Here is a 22,794-nt window from a genome sequence, read left to right as displayed (position 1 = left end):
TACTGCTCATGCAACTGTGGGAGGGTTCCAGGTTTGCCGCTGATTAGATTTGTACAGTGAGTGACAGCCTTGGACAGAATCCAGGTCATACATTAGTATTAATATTAAACTGATGTAGGTTCATGCTAAATAAACAGTAATCAGCAGCTAACTCAACAACTTTAGTAAGTTGTCCACTCTAGCCGCAGGATTCTGTTAGTAGACTCCTGATGGGCACTTCACATTACATGTCGTTCAGAGAAAGGCAACAAAATCATCACTCTATTTCACTTATGTTAAAGGAAAAAAAAAAAAAAAAAAAAAAAACTATGGGCTAGAAAATGCTAGAAATGCTAAAAATGCTAGAAAATGCTAGACATGGCTTTGCAATCGCTCTTTTGCATTTTTTGTAACAGAAAAGAGGAGGCTATCATTGGAAAAAAATCTTATCAGAGAGAGAGAGAGAGAGAAAGAAAGAGAAAGAGAAAGAGAGAGAGAGAGAGAGAGAGAGAGAGAGAGAGAGAGAAAGAAAGAAAGAAAGAAAGAAAGAAAGAAAGAAAGAAAGAAAGAAAGAAAGAAAGAAAGAAAGAAAGAAAGAAAGAAAGAAAGAAAGAAAGGAAGGAAGAAAGAAAGGAAGAAAGACCTGAATACTAATTCTAATTTGAAATAAGAAGAGCTATCTAGCAGCATAATATTTTTATGAAACAGTATAGCTGAAGGATGTTAATACCTGTACATTCAGTGCGTTCACTTACTTTTATTAATTTGGCGTACTTTGTATTCTGCACCTCATTTATTACATTCTCTGTCATATTTACTGTGACTCCTGGGGAAGGGTTATGATAAAGTCAGAGGCAACGAAGATGGGTGCTCATCTAACAGGTGTTCCACTCCCTTTGTTCTTTGTATACACATATTCAAATCACACAGGGCTGGGGACAGGATAGGGCCTGTTAACTCATTGCTGATTTTCCTTGCAAATAAACCAGCAGCTGCTGGTCCAAGCTCGGAGTTAGCACTGAGAAGAAGGTGGTGTTTGTATGGGGCAGGATGCTTTCATGGAGCCCTTTAGCCAACTTATTTTGTGACTTACAGTGCAAAATATATTTTCTGCTTGTAGGTAAGAGACCGTATGAATTATATTTGATTTTCATTGTGGAAATGTGGCTTGCTTTTATACTCGTAAATTTGAAGATATTTCTGTTATATTGTCAGATGTATTATTTTAAGAATGTAGCCTAAAAGCTTTTAATCAGATTGTGTTACTCTGTTTTATGAATTAAGCTAAAACTTTTAGAAACTGACAAAAAATAGTGCTATCCATAATATGTAAATAAAACATGCACACTGATGAAAAATATATTGTCATGTTTTATTAAGTAAGATATACAAAGTGCATTCTTTTTAACAAGTAAGGCTTGACAGGTTCTGAACCAAATTTTACAGAGAAGATGTTACACATCTGTTTAAAACTGTATAATATTCAGACAGAGCTGATATGGTATTTTCCTGTTTATTATGATGACTTGTAGTTAATACCTAAAATTTATATATAATATTTAAACATATTTGGTACTAAAACTAAATTAAGCTTTCAGTCAACTGAAGAATGTCTTGCATTTATTCAAGACATTCATTGCATTACATTTATTCAATATTTGGATGCAGTTTTCATAATGGTACATTTGCTATCTGTGCACTTGATAAAAAACGGATGTTCTGTGCCCTTTTACAGGAAGATCCTGTGATCAAATGTTAGATAAAGTTGTATTTCTGCAAAATCTTGTAGTTTAAATCTCTGTATTTAATTGTTTTTGTAAATATCGCCAGAGGTAATATATAACATTACAAATGTAGTACGTCCTTTACTAATTTACTAATACGGGCAATTTTTTTCTTTTTTCTTTTTTTTTCTTTTTTTCACTATGTTCATATACAGTCACCTAGTTTCCTTGATTTTGAGCTAAACACTTTGTCAAGAGCTTTGGCTTCATAACAATTGCACTTTCTTATGAAGAGTATCAGACTTCTTTAAAACTGAAAAACCCTTTCAATAAGAATATGGTGAATATTCACTTCTTTATCTACATTATTACTTTGTTGGACATTTCTGATTAAAATTCTACGAGAGATATTGGCATGCAAACAGAATGCTTTGGAGTACATTGTTGTTCACTAGCAAGTTTCTTCTGATAGTCTTACTCGGGTATAAACCTCTCCTCCTATGGGAAATGGGTGCCTTGTACTTTTAGTCATGACAAAAATCCGATGCACTGGGGGCACGACACAAAGACCACCGAAGACATTGACCTCAGAGGGCAGAATCAAGTCAAGTAATGAAGCTCAGTAGAACTTGTTCTTGGACAAAAATGCCAACCTTGGGAAGAGCATACCTGAGAAATAAGGGGTAGAGAAGTAGCAGATTTCCTGGTCCATTATATTTCTCTCACTCTTTTTTTTTTTTTCCACAAATGAACTTATTTGCAAAAAGTGTGAAAACTATTGCCACATAACGAATGACATCTTACACCAACCTGAGGGTTTTTGGAGAGCTTGGGAGCTAAATGAACACTTAAGTAAAACTTAGTTGAGAATCCAAACTCACTGTGACAAGGAGATGGGCATGTTAAATTCAGAGAATAATAAAACCTCGCTAAGCAGGTTTCAGTTTACGCAGTAAACTCAAAAGTTATGTCATAGTTTTTTATTTAAACTAAAGCTGCAGTCCTTGTTTTGTGTCAATAATGATACTGTTGTGCTTGCTAATACTGATGACAGCAGGGTGAGATGGAAGCAAAACACTGGGCTCCAAATGGAGGTCATTTTTGTACAATCCACTTGGCTTATGGGCATTATACAAAACCTGTTTTGGGGAATTCCATCCTCTCTGAAAGATGTGTATTGTAGTATATTTAGAAAACTATAGGAATAAGTTTGAGTTACATGGAATTTGTGCTTGGTGAGAAAGACATAAAAGGACATCAACTTGTTTTCACTATTAACATTAATTCAAGGTTTAGTCATAAGTCTTCAGCATAAATTTAACTAAAAATGAAAACATAGAAAATTAGTCCAGTATTCCAGACTGCAAAAGATTTGATCTTCGTTAAAGCAGGAGCCCCCAGCAGTGCTCCCGTAAGGCCCTTTGACAGAAGGCCATTGCCCAGTGACACCTCTGAGCCTCAGGCTCAGCTTGCCGGCCGTGGGGAGCTCCCACCTGCCCATGGCTCCCTGTGAAGCCACCCCAGCAGAGCCAGAGGGGACAGCAAAGCCTGAAATCACCCAAAACCACTCCCTGATGAATGACAGGATAGCTGGCAAGGGGGAAACAGGGCTTCTTCCCTCACCTTCACCCATCTTTGCTAAAAGAATTTCCTAACTGAGCTCATAGTGTTAAATGGAGCTGCTTTTCCCCATGAATTACATGCATCCAGGCTGAACACTTTTTAAGGTTTCTATTCCCACATTTTTTAACCAAGAAGAAATAAAAATTTCTAGCCACAGTTCTCTGTATTTTCTTCTGTGATGGTGATAGCTTTTGTACTGGTGTCCCCAGTTATCCTGCTCACTGGACCTGTTTGTTTCTTGCTCCTTTTCTGCACAGATCTGTGAGAAGTATCAATGGTAATATATATTTTATGATTACTACTGCAGCTGTTACTGGCTTCTTATCCTACAGCACGATCACTTACTGGCAGCTAAATCAACCCCAAAAGTGAGCAGTGTCATGCATTTAGTGAGAAAGGGTATGGCCAGATCTCTTAATTGACCATTTACAGATTTCCCGGTATCTGTGAGAGATCTTTCTTATTTCATTCAAAGAGATAAAAAAAAAAAAAAAAAAAAAAAAAAAAGTGTATTAGTTGGTTATATGAAATGTATTTTCAACATTAAATATTTTGTGAAGGATATTATTATTGAGGAATTATTCTCTTAAATGGACAGCAGCAGTTTGATTTGCATTGTAAGGTTTGCAGGGAGGGAATTCACTTCTGTTAAATATTACAATAACCAGCAAAACTCATCTCCCATTAACTAGAATCTAGCTAGTCCTAAGAGCTGAGCAACATTAAAAAAAAAAAAAAAATCAGGCCACAGATATATTTAAAAGAAGTAGTACATGAGGCTTCAATTCCTGTACTTCAGCTCCTTAAGGTTTATGATCTGGAAAAAGCTAAGCATGTGCTTAACATGCTCCTGTGCATCCTCCACTTAAGTTTCTCTGCATGTTTTCTACACTTTTCCTCCCTTTTTGTCCCATTCTCCTCCCGTCTCAGCTGACCCTCTAATGTACTTTCCACCTCAGTGTTTGTGCAACTCGAAATCCTCTGCCTGCTTTCTCTTTAGCCCCTGAGAAAGTGGGTTTGCGAGTCTTCTTACTAAGGGATTTCAACATCTGCATGTAGCAATATGCTTTCTACCCCCTAGCTTTCTACCCCATAGCTTTCTACCCTGTATCTGCACCAAGCTGTTTTCCTTTGGTTTCCCTGCCATACCTTCAGAAATGCTGTAAGCCATCTTCTGAAGCTGAGTGAAGTTGAGTTCAGCTTTCTGAAAAGGGGAGCCAGCTACACAATGAGTCATTTTTTTTTTTTTTGTAGACTTTGTAGCCCTCTTTTTCATTGACTATAAAACTCAGTAGCTGCTGAACAGAGGGTATACAACCAGAGGTTTCTTAGCAAATGTGTGTTTTTCCTGCAATACAGTCAGTATCTCAGAGGTGGTTTTTTTGCAGCACCTTCGGCCACAGGGACAACATTGCCAGCTACCCCCAGCCAGTCCTCTCCTACACATCCCCACTCCGCTGCTTGTCATGCCCTTCCAGAGGGTCTCTAGCATTAATTACTGGCATTACACACTCCCCAGCTGCAGCTATAGCCCCCAACCTCTTTTCATGTCCCTGCCCTGATACACAGCTTTGGTTTTCTCTATTAGCTTGTCATAAACAGCCATGCAGTGAAATCTGGAGATTCTCGTCCCAGAAGATATACAAATGTCATGTTGTTCACCTGAATTGATATTTTTATATTTTCCTGTTATCTAACTGAGGAAATTATATCAATGATACCGTCCAGGTGGAGGGTACTTGTACTGCAGCAGGAGAGTTACCTGGTTACAGATATTCAGAATAACTGGTGCACAGTGTGAGCACAACATATGTCCTTGGGAAGCACATTCTTTCTCTTTCCAGCACATTCCTACACAGTGGTGGACAGATAACTTAAACCAGATTTATCAACGTGTTATTACTAATACTCTCAAAGCTGCAACTGAAGTCAATAGGAGTTACATCTCAAACATATTAAAAGCTGTTTGTATGTGCTTTGAAAAACACAGTCATTAATATTTCAAATTGATGATCCGAAATTAGTGGACATTTTTGCTGCTATTTTTCTCGGTGCTTCAATTCCTCATCTGTGAAGTCTTATCAATTATAATGGTGTTGGGAAATCAATTCGTTAATGGCAATGCTTCACATCGTTGTTGTGCTTGAAAGTACCGTGGAAAAGTTCGCATGGAAATTGATCACACAGTCCTAAGGGCAAAGTTTTAATAATGTTCTGTAAATCTGCCTGAGAATGACACGATGAAAAATGGTTCTAAAATAAAGTCTGGGAAAGCTGGTGATTAACTGAAGGGTGGGTGGCTGTTTTGCACCCTGAAGGAGGCAGTACTCTTGGAGGACATCAGGGGACTGGAAATTTTGCTTTTGTGCATATCAACAGAAAACCTTAATTCTTGCTTTTTCTTACAAGATTAGTAATCTTTCTTGAATTTAGTCTGAAGGGTACAGTACAGACAACAGTGATGACTAATTGCTGTCATTTTAATCACACTAATCTGTGAAAGAGGGCCTTCTTAGATTTTTCATTGATTTCTCAGTATAACTGGCAAAGTAACAGTAATAAAGTTCTCCCTGAATAAACACACACACAAAAAAAATCCTCTAAATTGAGTTTGCAGTTGAAGACTATTAGACAATAGGAGCTCTGCAAATTGAAAGTATAAGGAAGTAAAAGGATTTTAAACATTAAGGTAAATTCACCTTTCTCCATTTTCGTCAAACTTGCAAAAACTGAAAAAAATAAATTAACCAGAAATCATAAATATCCTTCTAGCTTTGGCTTTTCCTATATTTCAAAGCTGGAGCTCTACAACAAGATCCTACTCCACTGAAGTGAAGGAGAGTTTTCCCATTTCTTACTTGAAATCTGAATCATAACCATAAAGAAAAAAAAAAAAAAAAAAAAAAAAAAGGTTTTCAACTCTGAGAATCTTTTCTCTGTGAGAATTCTTCATTTGTTTCTTCCAGTGTTCCCATTTGTGTTTTGGGTTTGTTTATTTGTTTGGTTTTTATTTTTATGCAGGTATTTGTTCTGCCTTGAAGCTGACAGTACCATCTCATACTATCCATGGTATTGAGGGGCAACCTCTCCAGCTTACTGTTGACTACAATTTCAACACTACAGCTTGTGAAATTCAAATAATTTGGCTGTTTGAGAGGCCTCAAAGTAACCCAAAATACTTGCTTGGCTCTGTAAACCAGACAGTAGTACCAGACCTGGAATATCAGCACAAATTTACTCTCATACCACCTAATGCATCTTTGATGATCAATCCATTACGCATCAGTGATGAGGGCAACTATATTGTAAAAGTCAATGTCCGTGGAAATGGAACAATAGCTGCCAGTGAAAAGATTCAAGTAGCTGTTGATGGTAAGTTCATAAAACGTAACAACTTCATTTTGAAAGTAAAATTTCTGTAGTGTTCAAGTACTTGTTCTTGGAATCCAGTTATGATAGTGCATTATTCAATCCAACTGTGCATGAATAAATGCCAATTATTGTTATGTTATTTTCCACTTCTGCTGGAGAGAATGCTGCAATAAGTCATCTTTAAACAAGCTAATGTACTGACTAATATTTCTTGATCACAAGTAAAACATTTAAGGAATCTAGAAACCAATAAATAATATGACAAATATATGAAATAAGGCTCCATTATGCTATCAGTGATAAGGACATATCGATTTTCAATGAACTGCAGTTTATGGATTATACGGAGGGAGCACTGTAGCTGTTTGGCTTGAAACAATTAAATGAATGAGACGTTAACATGATAAAGTTGCAGCTGCCATTTCACTCCCACGCCCATGCCAGTTTGCAGTCATCCTCACCACTGGGCTGCCAGTGTGTTTCAGTGGGTCCTGGTGTCAGCCAAGCTGCAGGCAGCACTGTTGGGGAAGTCACTTACTGTGGGCAATGTCATCCTTTGCGCTCTTTTCTTTTCTGTGGCCACAGGGATTTGCTTATGGGACCAGAGCTGGAGACACCAGTATACCCAACTGCAGCCTTTGTCACATAACAATTAATATAAACAGTCCAGTTTTGTTTAAGTACTGGAACAATTCTTACAGTCACCAGTTGAGAGTATGACATTCTTTTTTCAACCTTTAACCATATTTAACAAATACAATTTGAAATATCAATACTTTCCGGCGAGGATGATGGCTGGTGTTTGCGTTGTCTTAGCAGTGAGGACTATAATGTACTGGCTAGTCACTTTTATAACTCTTCATATCTCTTTATTTTATAGTTCCTGTCACGCAGCCGATTGTGCAGACTGAGCCATCTTCTGGGGTAGTGGAGTACGTGGGGAATATCACATTAAAATGTACCGTGGGAAAAGGCACGAGGGTAGTTTACCAGTGGATGAAAAATGGGAAGCCTCTCCATGCTGGCCCTAACTATATCTTTTCATCAAACAATGCTACACTTTTAATTGTTCCTGTTGTAAAAGAGGACATTGGGAATTACAGCTGTTTGGTATCCAACCCTGTCAGTGCAATGGAAAGTGAGCAAATTGCGCCGACCATATATTGTGAGTATATGAAATATTCATAATTACCTTTGTATAAAAGATCTGGCTGGAAAGAGTGCCTCTAACTGTGGAAGAGAGGCAGAAAACTATTGAGTCAACATTATATGTGAGCTTGCATTCAAAATAAGCTTGTTTGTAGGACCTATTAGAAAGAGTCTAGAGGAGGGCCACAAGGGTAACCAGGGGGCTGGAGCACCTCTCCTATGAAGACAGGCTGAGGGAGTTGGGAATGTTCAGCCTGGAGAAGAGAAAGCTTCAGAGAGACCTTATGGTGGCCTGCCAGTACCTAAAGGGGACCAACACAAAAGCTGGGGAGGGACTCTTTGTCAGGGGGTGTGGTGATAGAATAAGTTAGAATGGTTTTAAACTAAAAGAGGGGAGATTTAGTTTAGAAGTTAGGAGGAAATTCTCCACAATGAGGGTGGTGAGGCGCTGGCACAGGCTGCCCAGAGAATCTGTGGATGCCCCAGGAGGTTTCCAAGGCCAGGCTGAATGAGGCCCTGGGCAAACTGGTCTGGTGGGAGGTGTCCCTGCTCATGGCAGGGAGTTGGAACTGGGTGATCTTTCAGGTCCCTCCCAACCCAAACCATTCTATGATTCAATATTTCCTCAAGATAATTTTAAGCCCAGTCCTGTTTAACACTTTCATTAATGATGTCAGCATAAAGACTGGGAGTATATCAATGAAGTTTACTTGTGTAACCTTATATTTTGACTGGAAGATAGATGTTTTCTAGCTGTTGTAGTAAGGAGGTTCTGCAAGAGCTGTGCACATTGCTATTGCCGTGGATTGACAAATGAATGAATGGGATTCTGTACTGTGAGAGTTTACTGTAGTGGAAGGCTGACCTCAGTGGTACAAAACATCCCTTTCAGTCCTACAGTCCCAAGGTTTCTTTTGTGTCATTTAAGATCCCATACTGATCCTTACAAAGTTCGGAGACACTTTAGGTTTCAGTTCAAATCCATTTATTATTTTGTTGCTGTTACTGTTGATTTGCATAGGTTCTCCAAGAAGCAGCAGCTGTGGAAACTGTAATGGTTTACTGTAAGTGAAATGAGATTTTTAGGCAGTCTCTACAATTAGTCTACAATTAAGGAAAATCTGAAGCCCAGAAAGAGTGCCCATCTTCTGCATATTTTGAAACTGTCTGTTTTATACAATGAGATATTTCTGTACCGGAAACCCAGCTATAATTTTTTCAGCCATATTAGCTTGATAAAGAAAATAAGTCTCTTTGCAAATATACCTTATTCTTCAGTGCACCTCATCTCTGTGAAAGGTAACTTTTCAACAAGTTAATTGTAGACCATAGTTGTGATGATAAGACCACTGCCCACTTGGACATTCCTGTTCTGAAGATCTGGTAACCCAATTTCATGATCCTGTCAATACTCAACTGCTTAGCTAGTCATGTGAGTAACCTCTTCAGTCAAAAGTTATCATTTAAGTGTCTGTGGCTATGTACACAGACATCAGGATCTAAAATAGATGAATAACATCACAAAATAAAAGTTGTAATAGGCCATGAAGAGCAGGCTATGATAGCCTCACGTTTGGCCATCATTGCTTGCAGGACACTGCTATGAAATATTTTTAAGGGTTTGTAATGGTGTTCCTTTAAGATGTTTATTTAAATGACCTCTAAGCAAGCTGCAAATGCACTGTTGCCACTTTTCTGACTGCTGTGTTAATCTGTGGCACTGTCTGTTCATTCCATTCTTATCATATAAGTAGTAATGTTTTCAGAATATACTTTTTGTTTCATCAGAATCAAGGGTTTTCTTTGTGTGTAACTTAAAATATGAAATATATATATATATAAAGAGAAAATAATGCAATACTGAAAGGCTGCAATGCTTGCACTACTATCTACATCCAAATTTGTGATGGGAATTGGGGCCTTCCTTCCTGAGCTATACCAAATCCCGTAATCCTGTCCAACCTCTGCCTGCAGAGGTGGTTTGTCTTCCACCCAGCAGTTGTCAATAACACTCTGGGATAGGCCCCAGGATCCCCATGTGCCATATGTCATTGCTGCGGGGGAGTTACTGTAAGTGATAAAAAAAAAAGGTCACTCACAGTAAATACCTGCCATCTGCTTAGAAACTACAACAGTCTCGTGGAGATAGGAGCAATTGGAAATATTCCCACAGAGCAGTAAATTGTTGCCCAGAACAGGTGATTTATTATTTTACAAGTCATTTAGTTAACTAGCTGCACTGAGATGAGAGGCTTGTTTCTGTTGAGAATGAAACAGGAAAGAAGTAGAACTGGGTGATCCATGAAGGCAGGCATTATGGTTTGGTTTGGTTTGCTTTGTTTTGTTTTTACTGAGAATCAAAAGTTGTTTTCGTTCTTCATTGCTCATTAATATTTTCCCACTTCTCTGTTATGATAATGCACCACAGAACAATTGCAATTGCAGTAGCTTGATCCAGAAAAAAAAAAAAAAGTTATTTCAAGAGAAGAAGAAGAAACTGTTGTCATGGAGGCTGCAACAGGAACAGCTGTATTGCTGTGATAGAGTTGAAGTTAATAGAGCAACTGGGATTTCATTCCTTTGGACTTCCAGAAGCCAGACTATATTTAGTCTCAGAAAGGAGAATGCTGATTATTTGCTTATCAGAATCATAGTTGAAGCTGCATATGCCCCTCAGCTGCCTAGTCTTTAGGAATCACAGTGATGTATGCAAAGTCCAGGAGAGGCAACCGTCTGATCCAAACTCTGAAGGATTATCTGATGGTAACTTCTTCAAGGATGGACTTCACTGAGGTGAAGCTGCTTTTCAGACCTTGACAATATTTGACTATTTCATTTTGTTTGTTTGTTTGTTTGTTTGTTTTGCAACAGCAGTTGTCAGAGTTTTTAATCATTGTTTCTTTTGATTTGCAGCTTTCATACCAAAGTGTGGTCCTGCGTTAGTGCCAGCTGTGTGCGCTGCACTGCTATGGCACTGGTACAAAAGCAGAACTCAGTCCTGATTCTTTTGCAGACTGCAGCAGTCTCCCACTATAAGGAGGGAGCAGAGAGGCCTGTCAGCTATTCTTACCATTAATCTCTGTTTACATATGCCAGAGGTTATATTATCAGTGAAAATAAAAGCTAATAGCAGAAAGAATGGTTGGATAGGAGAAATCACTGAATCACTCTGAAAAGTAAAAAAAAAAAAAAAAAAAAGCATACTCTTTCCTATAAATAATGTGAGGGATTTTAGTTTTGTTTATAAAAAAGTTAAAGTTCTTTATGTCCCTCTCCTTTCCCATACAAAAAAGCAAGGGGCAAGTCCCGGTGTGTGGTGCCCAGTGTGGTGACTGGGCACCGCACACACAGAAATCTTCAGTCGGGGTGCACTCAGCCACACTAAAGTAATGGTGACAGGTTTGCAATTCCCAGAAGTATTTATCATAGCTTGAAGTGATGCTTGGGTACAGTAAAGCAAATGATTCGGGAGTTATGGAGCCTGTGAACAAGGAGCCCTTCATCTCAGATGCTAGGTTTTTTGAAATGCCTTGGTTCTTCTCTGTGGCACCTGTGGTGTAGGTAAGAGCAGAGCTAATTCATTCTGATGTGGATCTGTATTATGTGGCCCAACAAAATATCACACGATGCTGGGTCTTCCTTAAAATGAGACTGCAAAAATCTTACCACTAAGACATAAGTAGAAAAAATAGAGATCTTGACAACTGTAAGTTGTAAAATATGAAGATATAGTTAAAATTTGAAAAAATTCAGGTTGTGTTGTCATAGTGTCCATTCTCTTTCCAAAACCTCCACAAATAGGGAAAGAAAACCACAAAAGCACACCTGAAACAGCCTGTGTGCAGCTTGCTATGTGCTCTTGAAGAGGCCACTCTCATAAAACAAGACAGAGAATAAATAGAAGCATACAGGACAAGGGGGAATGGGCTAAAGTTGCGCCAGGGGAGGTTGAGGTTGGATATTAGGAAGAACTTCTTTACCGAAAGGGATGTTAGGCATTGAAGTGGGCTGCCTGGGGAAGTGGTTGAGTCACCATCCCTGGAGGTCTTTAAAAGACGTTTAGATGTAGAGCTTAGTGATATGGTTTAGTGAAGGACTTGTTCGTGTTAGGTCAGAGGTTGGACTCGGTGATCTTGGAGGTCTCTTCCAACCTAGACAATTCTGTGATTCTGTGATTCTGTGATACATGTTACCAGTAAATCTAACATTAGCCTGAATTTCCTGATAAGAAATAGAGTCTGAAAGAAGCCAGCGTTCATCTTCATATGACAACAAGTTTCACATTCAAAACCAGCTACATTATTTAATACTTCCAGACAACCATAGGAACGTGGAAGTATTACTTGATTACATTAAAATGGACATAATATTGACTTACCTGTCTTCTTGCTATGCTGTCCTCGGTGAACTTTTCTATGATACTGCATAATGTCTTTTGGCTTCTTTTAGCATCTGTCAGTAGTAGGTCTGTATGTTTTGATTGCACATGGAAGCCCTTCAGGAATTATCAACATTAAAATAATTAGTTCTTTTGACTGGAAAAATTAATTTAATAAGTAATTTAACTAAATTTATTTTTTATCCTCTACATTATTTTCTACACCCAGATCCTTGTAAAAATAGGTTTTAACATGTAAAGATGGGGAAAAAAAAAAAAAAAAGTTCCTAAATGATCTATTAAAAATAGCCTGGGAATTATACTTACGATATTTAAATATATTGTTTACTTTCCCATTTTCTTCTGAAGATTACCCTAAAAATACTTAGCTGCTCAATTACGTAATAAGCACATGTCAGCTGGACAATATGTCTCTTCTAACTATATTCAGAAATCTATCTGTCTTGTAAGGTGCAAGGGTTTGCTCTCGAAAGAAACCTAAATGTCAAAGCACTAGAAACATACTAAAATAGGGGAAGGTTAACATTTATTTTAGCAGTCATTTATTGAAAACATTTTATGAAGTTATCTAGGGCACACCCCACTCTAAAGTATACCTTTAAGATAGTTGTGCAAATAATTATTATACTGCTGAGTATTACAGTGACTATTTATGTATTTCAAAGCTATTTTATTCACCTTTAGATATGCAGAGAGATTACAAATACCAATAACTTTGGCATTTGAGTAGAAAAGGTCTAGCATGCACATGAAAAATTGCTCCTTTACTTCACAACTTTTCCAACTGTGATCAGTTCTCATTATTTTTGTGGTACTGAACAAGGCATAGACCTGCGCTGTTTCCCTGAACAGTGATTAGATCAGCATTAAGCGGGTGTAGTCTGAGATAAACCTGGTAAAGATCAAATTATTGAACTGAAAGCCTTTTAATTGAAATAATTTAATCTAATGACAGCCATCCTAAAGACTAGTCCAGTTTAAAGATTCCAAGTTTAAAGATATGCTTTTACCTAAAGTTTAAATGTGTACTTCTATTTTAATTTTTCCACAATGTTTTCTTTTTTCTTTTTCAATGCAGATGGACCTTACGGACTCAGAGTTAAGTCAGACAAAGGTCTGAATGTAGGGGCAGTGTTCACAGTTGACATAGGGGAAGCTATCCTGTTTGACTGCTCAGCAGATTCAAATCCACCAAATACTTACTCATGGATTCAAAGGGATGACAACACCACTCAAGTAATCAAATACGGACCTCACCTGGAAGTGGTATCTGATAAAGTGTCCCAGAAGACAATAGATTACATGTGCCGTGCTTTCAACAACGCGACTGGAAGACGAGATGAAACTCACTTCACGGTGATCATTACTTCTGCAGGTAAGAACATTGGTTCCTTGCTGTAACTATAGCATCTGAAGAGAGTGTCAACATGAGGAAAAAGTTCTTACAGAGAGAATATACATGTGAAGGGAGGTCTTTCTAACAATGTAGTTAAAGGGATTTGGGCCATTCAATGGGATCAAGGTTTTACTCACAGTGTGTCAGAGCATGGGACAAGACCCCCTGAGATACTGAAGTTTTGTGGCAGTTTGATACTCCAAATACATTTGGAGCTTTATCCCATGAGTAGAAAAACTTCCTTAGTAGGCAAACCTCATCATGACCAACTACCATGTCAGAATTATATGTTTCTTACTATGTTTCTTACTTTGTGCTTTTAAAAATGATAACAATAAATGGAGAAAATATTGCAAAAATCTGCTGGGTGCCAGGGTTGGCCTTTCCTGCCAAGGGCAGATTTTGTCCAAAGCTCACTGTCTCATTCTCTGCCTTTCAGGAGTTTTGAGCCCTGGGGACCCGTGGTGGTCAGTACATGGGAGAGTCTCAATCACCTCACAGGCTAAAGTGATCAGTCACAGACTAATAGCAGTGAGGGTCTTTAATATCTTCCCAGTGTGAGGAGATAGGTATTATAAGAACCTCAGTTTAGCATATGGTGATAATGCAAGCTGTGATGATGAATGAATTACAATCTGCTTGTAAAAAACATTTTGCTTTTGTATTTAACAATCTATGAACTGTCTACTATGTTCCGCTGAGCACATCCCCTTTGTTTCCTGTAATTTATAACTTCAGTTCCTGCATCAGATTGTTTTAAAGAGCAACAAAGCATATTTTAAGGAAAACTCCAGAAGCACACAGCTAAGAATAAGATACTGAGGAACTCTGATAACTCTTATTAATAAGGATCAATACAAGTGTTTTCAGATAAGGACCATGTGCTATTACTGTTCAAAAAAGATGTAATCAATTGCAGTTTAGAAAATTTAACAGAGCAATTTTGCTTGTGCAGAACAAAGAGCTCAGCCATTTGTTAGTAAGGTAAACAAGGTGAGCAGATGTCCATTATTCAAGCTGGTATGTAATCATCACAAATCCTTGGGGTTAAGTATGCTGAAAGGAAGACAGGTTGCAATTTTGCAATGAGAATGCTGCATTTTAAATGTTACAGTTAGTGGAGAAAGAAAATGTGAACAGACCTATGTGTCATTAGAAATAAGAAAGACATTTCCCCAGGAAGTTCATGTAAGCTGTATGGTATATTCATCAGTAAGAAATAAGAAATTCAGCTGAGATTTCCTTTTATAGCCCCAAAAGAAAGGAAAAATCCAGAACTTAATGTTTAGTTGCACTTAAAAACATACATTTCCTAACTGACAAATATTTTACATAAACAAAGTTTTCAAAACTATTTTATCCTGTGTATTTGGGGGAAAAAATCCCCCCTCTACAGATATTTCTTCTTGAAAAATATTTATTCAGATAGCACTAAATCCAGATGTTGAGCCCACCTGTTGCAGTGCAGCACTGATTGAACATAAAAGGTATGAATTCACCCACCAGACTAAACCTCAGTGACCCTGCTCAGGCTAAATTCTGCTTAACAGAATTTACAGAACTAACAGAAATTTTATAGGATTAAACAAATACTATGAATTCTCTTCCATGTGCCTTTTCCCTCTTCCTATAATCCTAGGTACAGAGCCTGGACTGTGCCTTTCAAAACACTGGAAATGCCATTTAAGCAGCAATAGGAACATCAATGGCTTGGAAGAGCTTGCAGTCCAACCTTAGTTTCAGATTGAAACTCACCTCTACGGCACTAGTAACAGCTGCCTAATTAATGCAAAAAATCATTAACAATTTTATTAATAAATTACAATTATATCAAAAAAGTGCACTAACCACAGTCTGGTTTTGGCCAAGACTAGTTAGGTTTTAAAATAGTAGGATCTATCTCATTACATACACAAGTCATTTCTCACTCCTCAAACTGAGTCAGTTTGAGTGTTAAATGCATGCAAAGACCACTTCTTTGTTTTCTGCACAAATGTGCTTGTGGATATGAGATTTATTGAGTCTAAATTTAAAATAATTATTTTGAAAAAGGATTTTAAGGACTCATCTGTCTTTTCAAGTTCTTTTTTGTTTGTTTGTTTGTTTCTTTCTTGATGAAAGAGGTATATTGAAAGAATAATAATTAAAAAAAATGGTGAATTTGCAGAGATTTATTTTCCTGAACATTTGGGATGCATCTTGTTGGAAATCCACACATTTCATCCATGCAATAGCCAAAACGTCTCAGTGCACCCAAAGCCAGCACAATGGCAGTGAGTTATGTAACGTGAGTAGATGCTGGCTCTGTACAGGAGTTCATAGGTGGAAATACATACAGCTAAATAATGCACATTTGAATTGTGTTAATAAAGCTGGCACTGGCAAATACACAGCATTAATTCACATGTATGGACTGTGGCATGGCTTCTAATTTAACAAATTCTACACCATTCAGAGCAAGAGGTGGGAATTATGACTGCACAAGCAACTATGCTTGGCATTTCCAAACTTTCAAATTCCTGTCTTTGCAAGTTCTATGTAGGTGTTTTCAACATATTTTTGTGTATTTAATTGTATATATTCTGCTTGTGCTGTATCAGTAAATATTGCTGGAAAAGTTCTGCTAATGTGTATCTCCGAAAAAGGAAAGAAATCCCATTTATCTATATGGGCATGAATACAAGCAAACATAATTTATTAGATTCTGAGGGGATTTGATAAATAACCAGACTGTCAGTGATGTAAAAACCTTTAGAAAAAGCTCCAGTAGTTCAGTTAGTCCCTCCTACTATGCAGCTCCTACAGCTGGGATGATTTCCCTCCCATCCAGCACAAACTACTTGAAAGAAGTATCTATATTGAGGGGTTGCAGATGAAGAATAAACAGAGGAAAAGAGAGGTGTATGCAGCCCTACGATAGGAGGGCGGTTGTGTTGAGTTACAGATATTGTTGTCTTAACCTTTGGTCCCACAGCAAGCCCCCTGGACAATTTTGTCTTCTTCCTTCAATGAGCTAGCAATGCCATATTAGCAAAAATTATCCCACAGTCTCCTGCATATTGAACAACCTCAAGTGTGGGATGGATGAAGCCATCAGTTGTCATAAAGCATTGAGTCTGTGCTACTCCAGCTATACATAATCTTCACTGGTTTGTTTTTTCCCCAGCTGCTCTGTATTCACCTGATAGTTTTCAGTCTAGGAATTGCTTGCTTGATCACTGTAATTATAATTCTTTATTCTATTAGCAAAGCCAATCAAACTTTGGCACTATCAAACATGGTTTCTGCAGTGTTGTTGCCTGCACACCACTACCTTTGTGATATTTACACTTTAGGAGACATTTCATTTTATTTATTTAAGTAAGGGCAGACAACCTGAGAGATGAATAGCAGTTGTGCTGGTGACCAGCATATTATCTTTTCATGCATGAAGTAGAAAATGTACACAACACAAGGACTGCTGGTTAGATACAAGGTGCTGGCTCCAGCCATTCACAAAGACCTAATAACCTACAGGGAGAGGAACAGCAGCTTCATCTGTAGGCACTTTGATATGAACAGGAACCTGTGCTGATCCACTGAAAGCCAAACACTGAAGCAGAGGGAAAGATACTCATTTATGGTCCCCATGAGAAGATGCAACGCATCTGACACACCACATGCCATTGAGGTGGCTCTGACACAGATGTCTGAATGCCAACTCAAATGCTGTGCAGCCCACAGCTACCTTACAAATTTCTGAGGTGTGCACAATTTTATCATAGAGCTCCCCTGCCCAAGAGCCATGCACAGTCAGATACCTCACCCCTTAGCTCTAGAAATATGTCAGCTTTTTGCCTTCTGTCTGTTGCAGTGCCAGGAGGGAGGATCTGCCCTACCATCCAGCCAAATGCGTGCTGCTCTATCAGAGAGTAAAATATACCAGGGAGGCATATAATTGTGTGTATGTGAAATTGTCGCAGCTCTGCTGACTCTAAACACACCCTGCAGGACTCCCGTGTGGGACAGGATGGCGTTCATTGCATTTTGGAAAGCCAGTTTTGGAAGCTACCACTTTCCAGTCTTGGCTTGCAAATAGAGTGCTTTGAAAGCATGATAGTCTCCTGCTGTTTCCTAACACAGTCTGACACAAACACAACCAGCTGACTGCATTTTTATTAGAAGAAGAAAAAACTATCTACCTCGTGATTTGTTTGACATGTCTGTTGGCCTGGCAGAGTGGAAATCCATACCCTATAACAACAACCTGCAGAGGAGAGGGTTTGCTGTTAATCCACAGTGATGGAATCACTGTGGAGACCTCATCCTTGCTCCTGGTTCACCCGTGATTTCCTGAGTACCTACAGGTTCTGTCACCTGTTTTCTTTGCAGTTCAGAGTCTCTGTTGCTAAGACCAGAATACATTCATTTACTTTTTGTGATGCTCTAATTCCTGGATTATGTTGACTGACCTTCATTTAGCTCTAGGTACCATTCTTTTCTGGACTCTTTTCTGGTATGCATGTAATTCCTTTCCCAGTTTAGGTGATTTGTGGGGAATCGTTACCAATTCACAGGAACCTAACATTTATATCTATTTCATACCTATATACTAGCTTTTTATGAATTTATAAAGATGCATTTTTCATTGTTGGAATATCACTTTGGACAGAACAGGAGACTAAATGTGGTACACATCTTCTTTGATACAGGATTGGAAAAGCTGGCCCAGAAAGGAAAATCTTTGTCATCTCTTGCAGTAATAACTGGAATTTCATTATTTTTGATCCTAGTTATGGTCTTTCTGTTCATATGGAAAAGGTATCAGCCACATAAAGGTATGTAAAAGTTAAGCATGTTCTGGCTATTCTTCTGAAATATTAGAACATAAAGAATGATTTTTTCTGTTTTCTCTTCTTTTCAGTGATACGACAGAAGCTGCAGAGCAGGTACAAAAAGAATATTTTTTTTGGTTTTGAAATCCACTCCATTACAAGAATTACACTTTTTCATATTAATTTTCTCTCCTTGGCTTGTGACATCAAATTAAAAAGCGTGTTTATGTTTTTTAGGCCAGAGGCTGATTACAGAAAGGCACAGACATTTTCAGGTAACGCTAATGAAAGAAGTGTGAGCATAAGGTCAAATCCATTCTTACTGAAAAATAGCATCTCTACATACAAAAAGAAACAAGGAAAGGAAGGGATCTACATTTAGCTTGGGCTGTACACCTCTGTTTTAGCTTTCTTAGGATAAAAGCAAAAGGAGAACAGGTCAGCATGGGTTTAACTCATGTAGAGTTCACACCAGTATGCATCCTGCTGGCTTGAACTCAAGCTGTTCAGGTAAATTAAAGCTAAACTTCTGAATGCTGATGGCACCAAGCAATACCACAATCTTGAGATCATAATGAAATATAATTGGGCTTGTATCATAGAACTCCACTGCACAAGAGCCATGCTCAGGCAGATACCTGAGCTCAGCTGGAGGCTCTGCTCTTGGTCCGAGGCCCTGGGGATCACCAAGCAGTGTGCACACCGGTGGTGCAGCTGCCCTGCCTGGCTCCATGCCAGCTCAGTGGTTTAAAGTGGTTTAAAGTAGACCAAATATCCAATATTCAGCTGTTTGTTGTTTTGGTTTTATTTTGAAATTAGGCCAAATGAGTTTTCCCATCCATATTTAAACTGTCTATTCCGGATTCATATTACATCTTGACATGTTTTTCATGTTTGTTCATTTTAACTTCAGGACATGAAAGTGCATTGGATGATTTTGGGATCTATGAATTTGTTGCTATTCCTGATCATGCCAGTGGTTCTAGGGTATGTGACTTTATGTTGCAAACTGATATTTTTTTTCTATTTCTTTAGGAGTACTAAATGTCAGCACTAAAATCCTTTTGCCAGTTCATTTCTGTTGGTTTTCATAGTTGTTTTTATGACACCCTGTTCATAACTATTGCTTACTCAGTGCTTTCTCTTTCTCTTTACTAAGTTTTCAGTTCAGTACATGTATCATCATGGTGCAGGAGGGAACTAACCAAACTCTACATGGAACAATGTCAGTTCAGTTACCCTATGGTAAAAGAATATCACTAGTGTTGGGTAGATGAGTAACAGTGAACCAGTGTTGCGTAGATGAGTAACAGTGAACCATTCTCCCTTGTCTCTGTACTGTTGCTCACACAACATACAACTTTGACAGTGCAGAAAAGCCTCAAGAGATATTTAAAGTATTGTTTGTAAATATATACAAAATAAATCTCAGTTACATGTTTTAAGAATTCTTTTGGTAGTTTCATGTATTGCAAGGGAGGACTTAAGCACAGGCATTTTGCTGGCAGAAAAAATCTCTACTACGTATGCTATTTCTTTGCACTGTGTCTGTGCATTGACCATTATTCTGCTGTGGTGTAAGATGGATAAGCTAGAAAAATAGGCCCAAGTGAACCTGCTGAAGTTCAACAAGACCAAGTACAAGGTGCTGTACCTGGGTTGGGGCAATCCCAAGTGAATGAGGAGGCTGGGAGAAGAACTCATTGAGAGCAGCCCTACAGAGAAGGACTTGGGGGTTCTGGTGGACGAGAAGCTCAACATGAGCCAGCAGTGTGTGCTTGCAGCCCAGAAGGCCAACTGTGCGCTGGGCTGCATGAAGAGAGGAGTGGCCAGCAGAAGACAGAGGTGATTGTCCCCCTCTGCTCTGCCCTTGTGAGACCTCACATGGAGTGCTGCATCCAGGTCTGGGACCCCCAGAACAAGAAGGGTGTGGGGCTGTTAAAGGGGGACCAGAAAAGGGTCATGAAGATGATCAGAGGGCTGGAGCATCTCTCCTATGAAGACAGCCTGAGAGAGCTGGGGCTGTTCAGCCTGAAGAAGAGAAAGTTCCAGGGTAAACTTATTGCAGCTTTTCTTTACTTAAAGCAGGCTTATAAAAAAGATGAACAAGCTTTTACTTGAGCAGATAATGATGGGACAAGAGGGAATGCTTTTAAACTAAATGAGGGGAGATTTAGATTAGATACTAGGAGGACATTCTTTACTCTGAGGGTGGTGAGGCACTGGCACAGGCAGCCCAGAGATGTTGTGGATGCCCCATCCCTGGAAGTGTTCAAGGCCAGGCTGGATGGGGCTTTGAGCAACCTGGTCTGGTGGGAGGTGTCCCTGCCCATGGCAGGGGGCTGGAACTGGATGATCTTTAACATCCCTTCCAACCCAAGCCATTCTATGATCCTGTGGTTCAGTGATTCTAGCAAAATGACAAAGAAAACGAAGAAATCAGCCTACAGAATTTAGGGACAACAGTCTGAAACTTGAAGGAAGTACAAGAACTTTCCCTTTGTTGGGGAAAATTTCTGGCAGTAGTCTTGTGCATTTGGAAAGCATCAGGATGGTCAGGTAAGGGACAGCTCTTAAACATGATCATGTAGGGGCTCATCGATAGTCAAGGCTATTTTGTTTTTATAATTATTTCTCTCCATACATGATGTATTACAAAAACAACCACAGGTAATAAACCCTTTTCTCTGTTGGGGTTAGACGATTGACATAGGCACTCAAGAGCTAGACTGCTATAGTAAAAGTCAGTGTAAGAACAGAATTTTACAGCACCAGCAATAGAAAGCTTTTAGAAAATGGAGGGGCCAAACTGGGTCTGTGAATGCTTGTGACAATAAGAGGCTTAGCAAACACAGAATTCAGAATTCAGAACCTAAATCATACCAGCCCTGAGAAGCCTCTGATATCCCTAGGGCTGATCGTATCACAAAGTCAGATCACTGCTTAAGTATCTTGCAGAATCAGAGCCTTAGTAAGTCAGGGAGGAGAGGTGACCACAGCAGAGTGGATTTACAAGTACTTATATCCATTCTAATATGCAGCACAATTTCAGGAAACAGGAGAAGCTCCGCTGGTTTAGCTACTCAGATTTGTGACATTGCAGATATAGTCAGCATTTGATCCACTGATTCATTTTAGTCAGCAAAAAATGGAAAAATAAGAAATTGGAAATAATGAAGAACTGGAGGTTGGATATGGAAAGAAATCCTTATGGATTATGAGTCTAGGTGTGTTGGCATAAGAAGTGATTTATATACATAACATGTTGGAAAATTTTGTTTTACTTTTTTAATGAAAATTTCTCACAGTTAGAGAGAATTTCTCTCACTTTAACATGATGGTGGGAGTACTATACTGAGCCTTTTCCCTAAATATTTTCTAATTTTTTACTATCTATTCTCCTACTTCCATCTTCTGTTATTAAATTTTCCTTCCTTGACTTGTGGAATAATAATATAAAATAGTTGTTATATTAAATGCAAAAGCTGCATTCTAAATCTTCTTAGATCCTAACTGACTTTTGTTTGCATTACTATAAACATGATGAAAATTTACCCAGAATGAAATGTGAACTAATAAATTGTTAAATCCATGCCCAAAATTTTGATGGAGAAGGGATGATCTGTTGTTAAAGTGTGAGAGAGAGAGAAGTTACACTACCGTTTCATTTCTGTTGAACCTTTTCTCATTTGTAATTACAGCAGAAACACTCTTTGCTACTTTTAGGTTTCAAGTCAATCTCTTCCTGGCCCTGCCACTGTCCCAGGCCAGGATATGCTTAGTACAGTTTATGAAGTTATTCAGCATATTCCCGAGCAGCAGCAGCAGCAGCAGCAGGACCATCAACAGTAAGTTAAAGCCTGTGTGCACTCGTGGTAGCTCAAAGACAAGGATTTCTGCATATGTTTGAGACAGACCAATTCACATATTGGTGGCTGGTGTTTGATTCCAGTGAAAGGGGTAAGGAAACAAAAAGATGTGAGCTACATCAGTTCTTCCACCATTTCCTATACAATCCTATACAATTCCTATACAACTTCCACTTTACCTCCAGACTCCAACCTTCCATTTCATCATGCCACATTTATCGAAGCATGAAGAACAAAAGCTAAGACCTTTAAACACAATTTCAAGGGGAAATTCCAAAATGCTTTAAGAGGGTAGCTACAGTTTGACAGCACTGAGATCTCAGCACTTCCCACCGAGCAGGTTACATCTTTAATTGAGGCAGTTTAATTGGCAGCCCAGCTTCCAGACATGCCAGTCATGTGCCAAGAAGAGTTAGGGTATTTTTGCACTGTTGAAACTGGCCAGGTGGTCAATGACCAAGGGTTGTTT

The 22,794-nt window shown here is 38.6% G+C and overlaps 1 protein-coding gene across 1 annotated transcript; it reads left to right on the top strand.

Annotated features, from left to right (window-relative positions):
* Positions 1 to 1,029: 1,029 nt before the first annotated feature.
* On the top strand, positions 1,030 to 22,308 carry HEPACAM2 (HEPACAM family member 2; the record flags this gene model as incomplete). Its single annotated transcript, XM_084281910.1, has 9 exons — positions 1,030 to 1,099; positions 6,348 to 6,698; positions 7,579 to 7,863; positions 13,325 to 13,621; positions 18,334 to 18,459; positions 18,546 to 18,570; positions 18,694 to 18,731; positions 19,370 to 19,443; positions 22,183 to 22,308. The coding sequence occupies 9 exons, from the start codon at positions 1,030 to 1,032 to the stop codon at positions 22,306 to 22,308; spliced, it is 1,392 nt and encodes a 463-aa protein (XP_084138036.1).
* Positions 22,309 to 22,794: the final 486 nt, after the last annotated feature.

Source organism: Netta rufina (assembly GCF_964035555.1).
Source record: "Netta rufina genome assembly, chromosome: 2".
Taxonomy (NCBI): domain Eukaryota; kingdom Metazoa; phylum Chordata; class Aves; order Anseriformes; family Anatidae; genus Netta; species Netta rufina.
The sequence above is the reverse complement of the archived record's forward strand: the minus strand, read 5'-3'. Positions and strand labels throughout refer to the sequence as shown.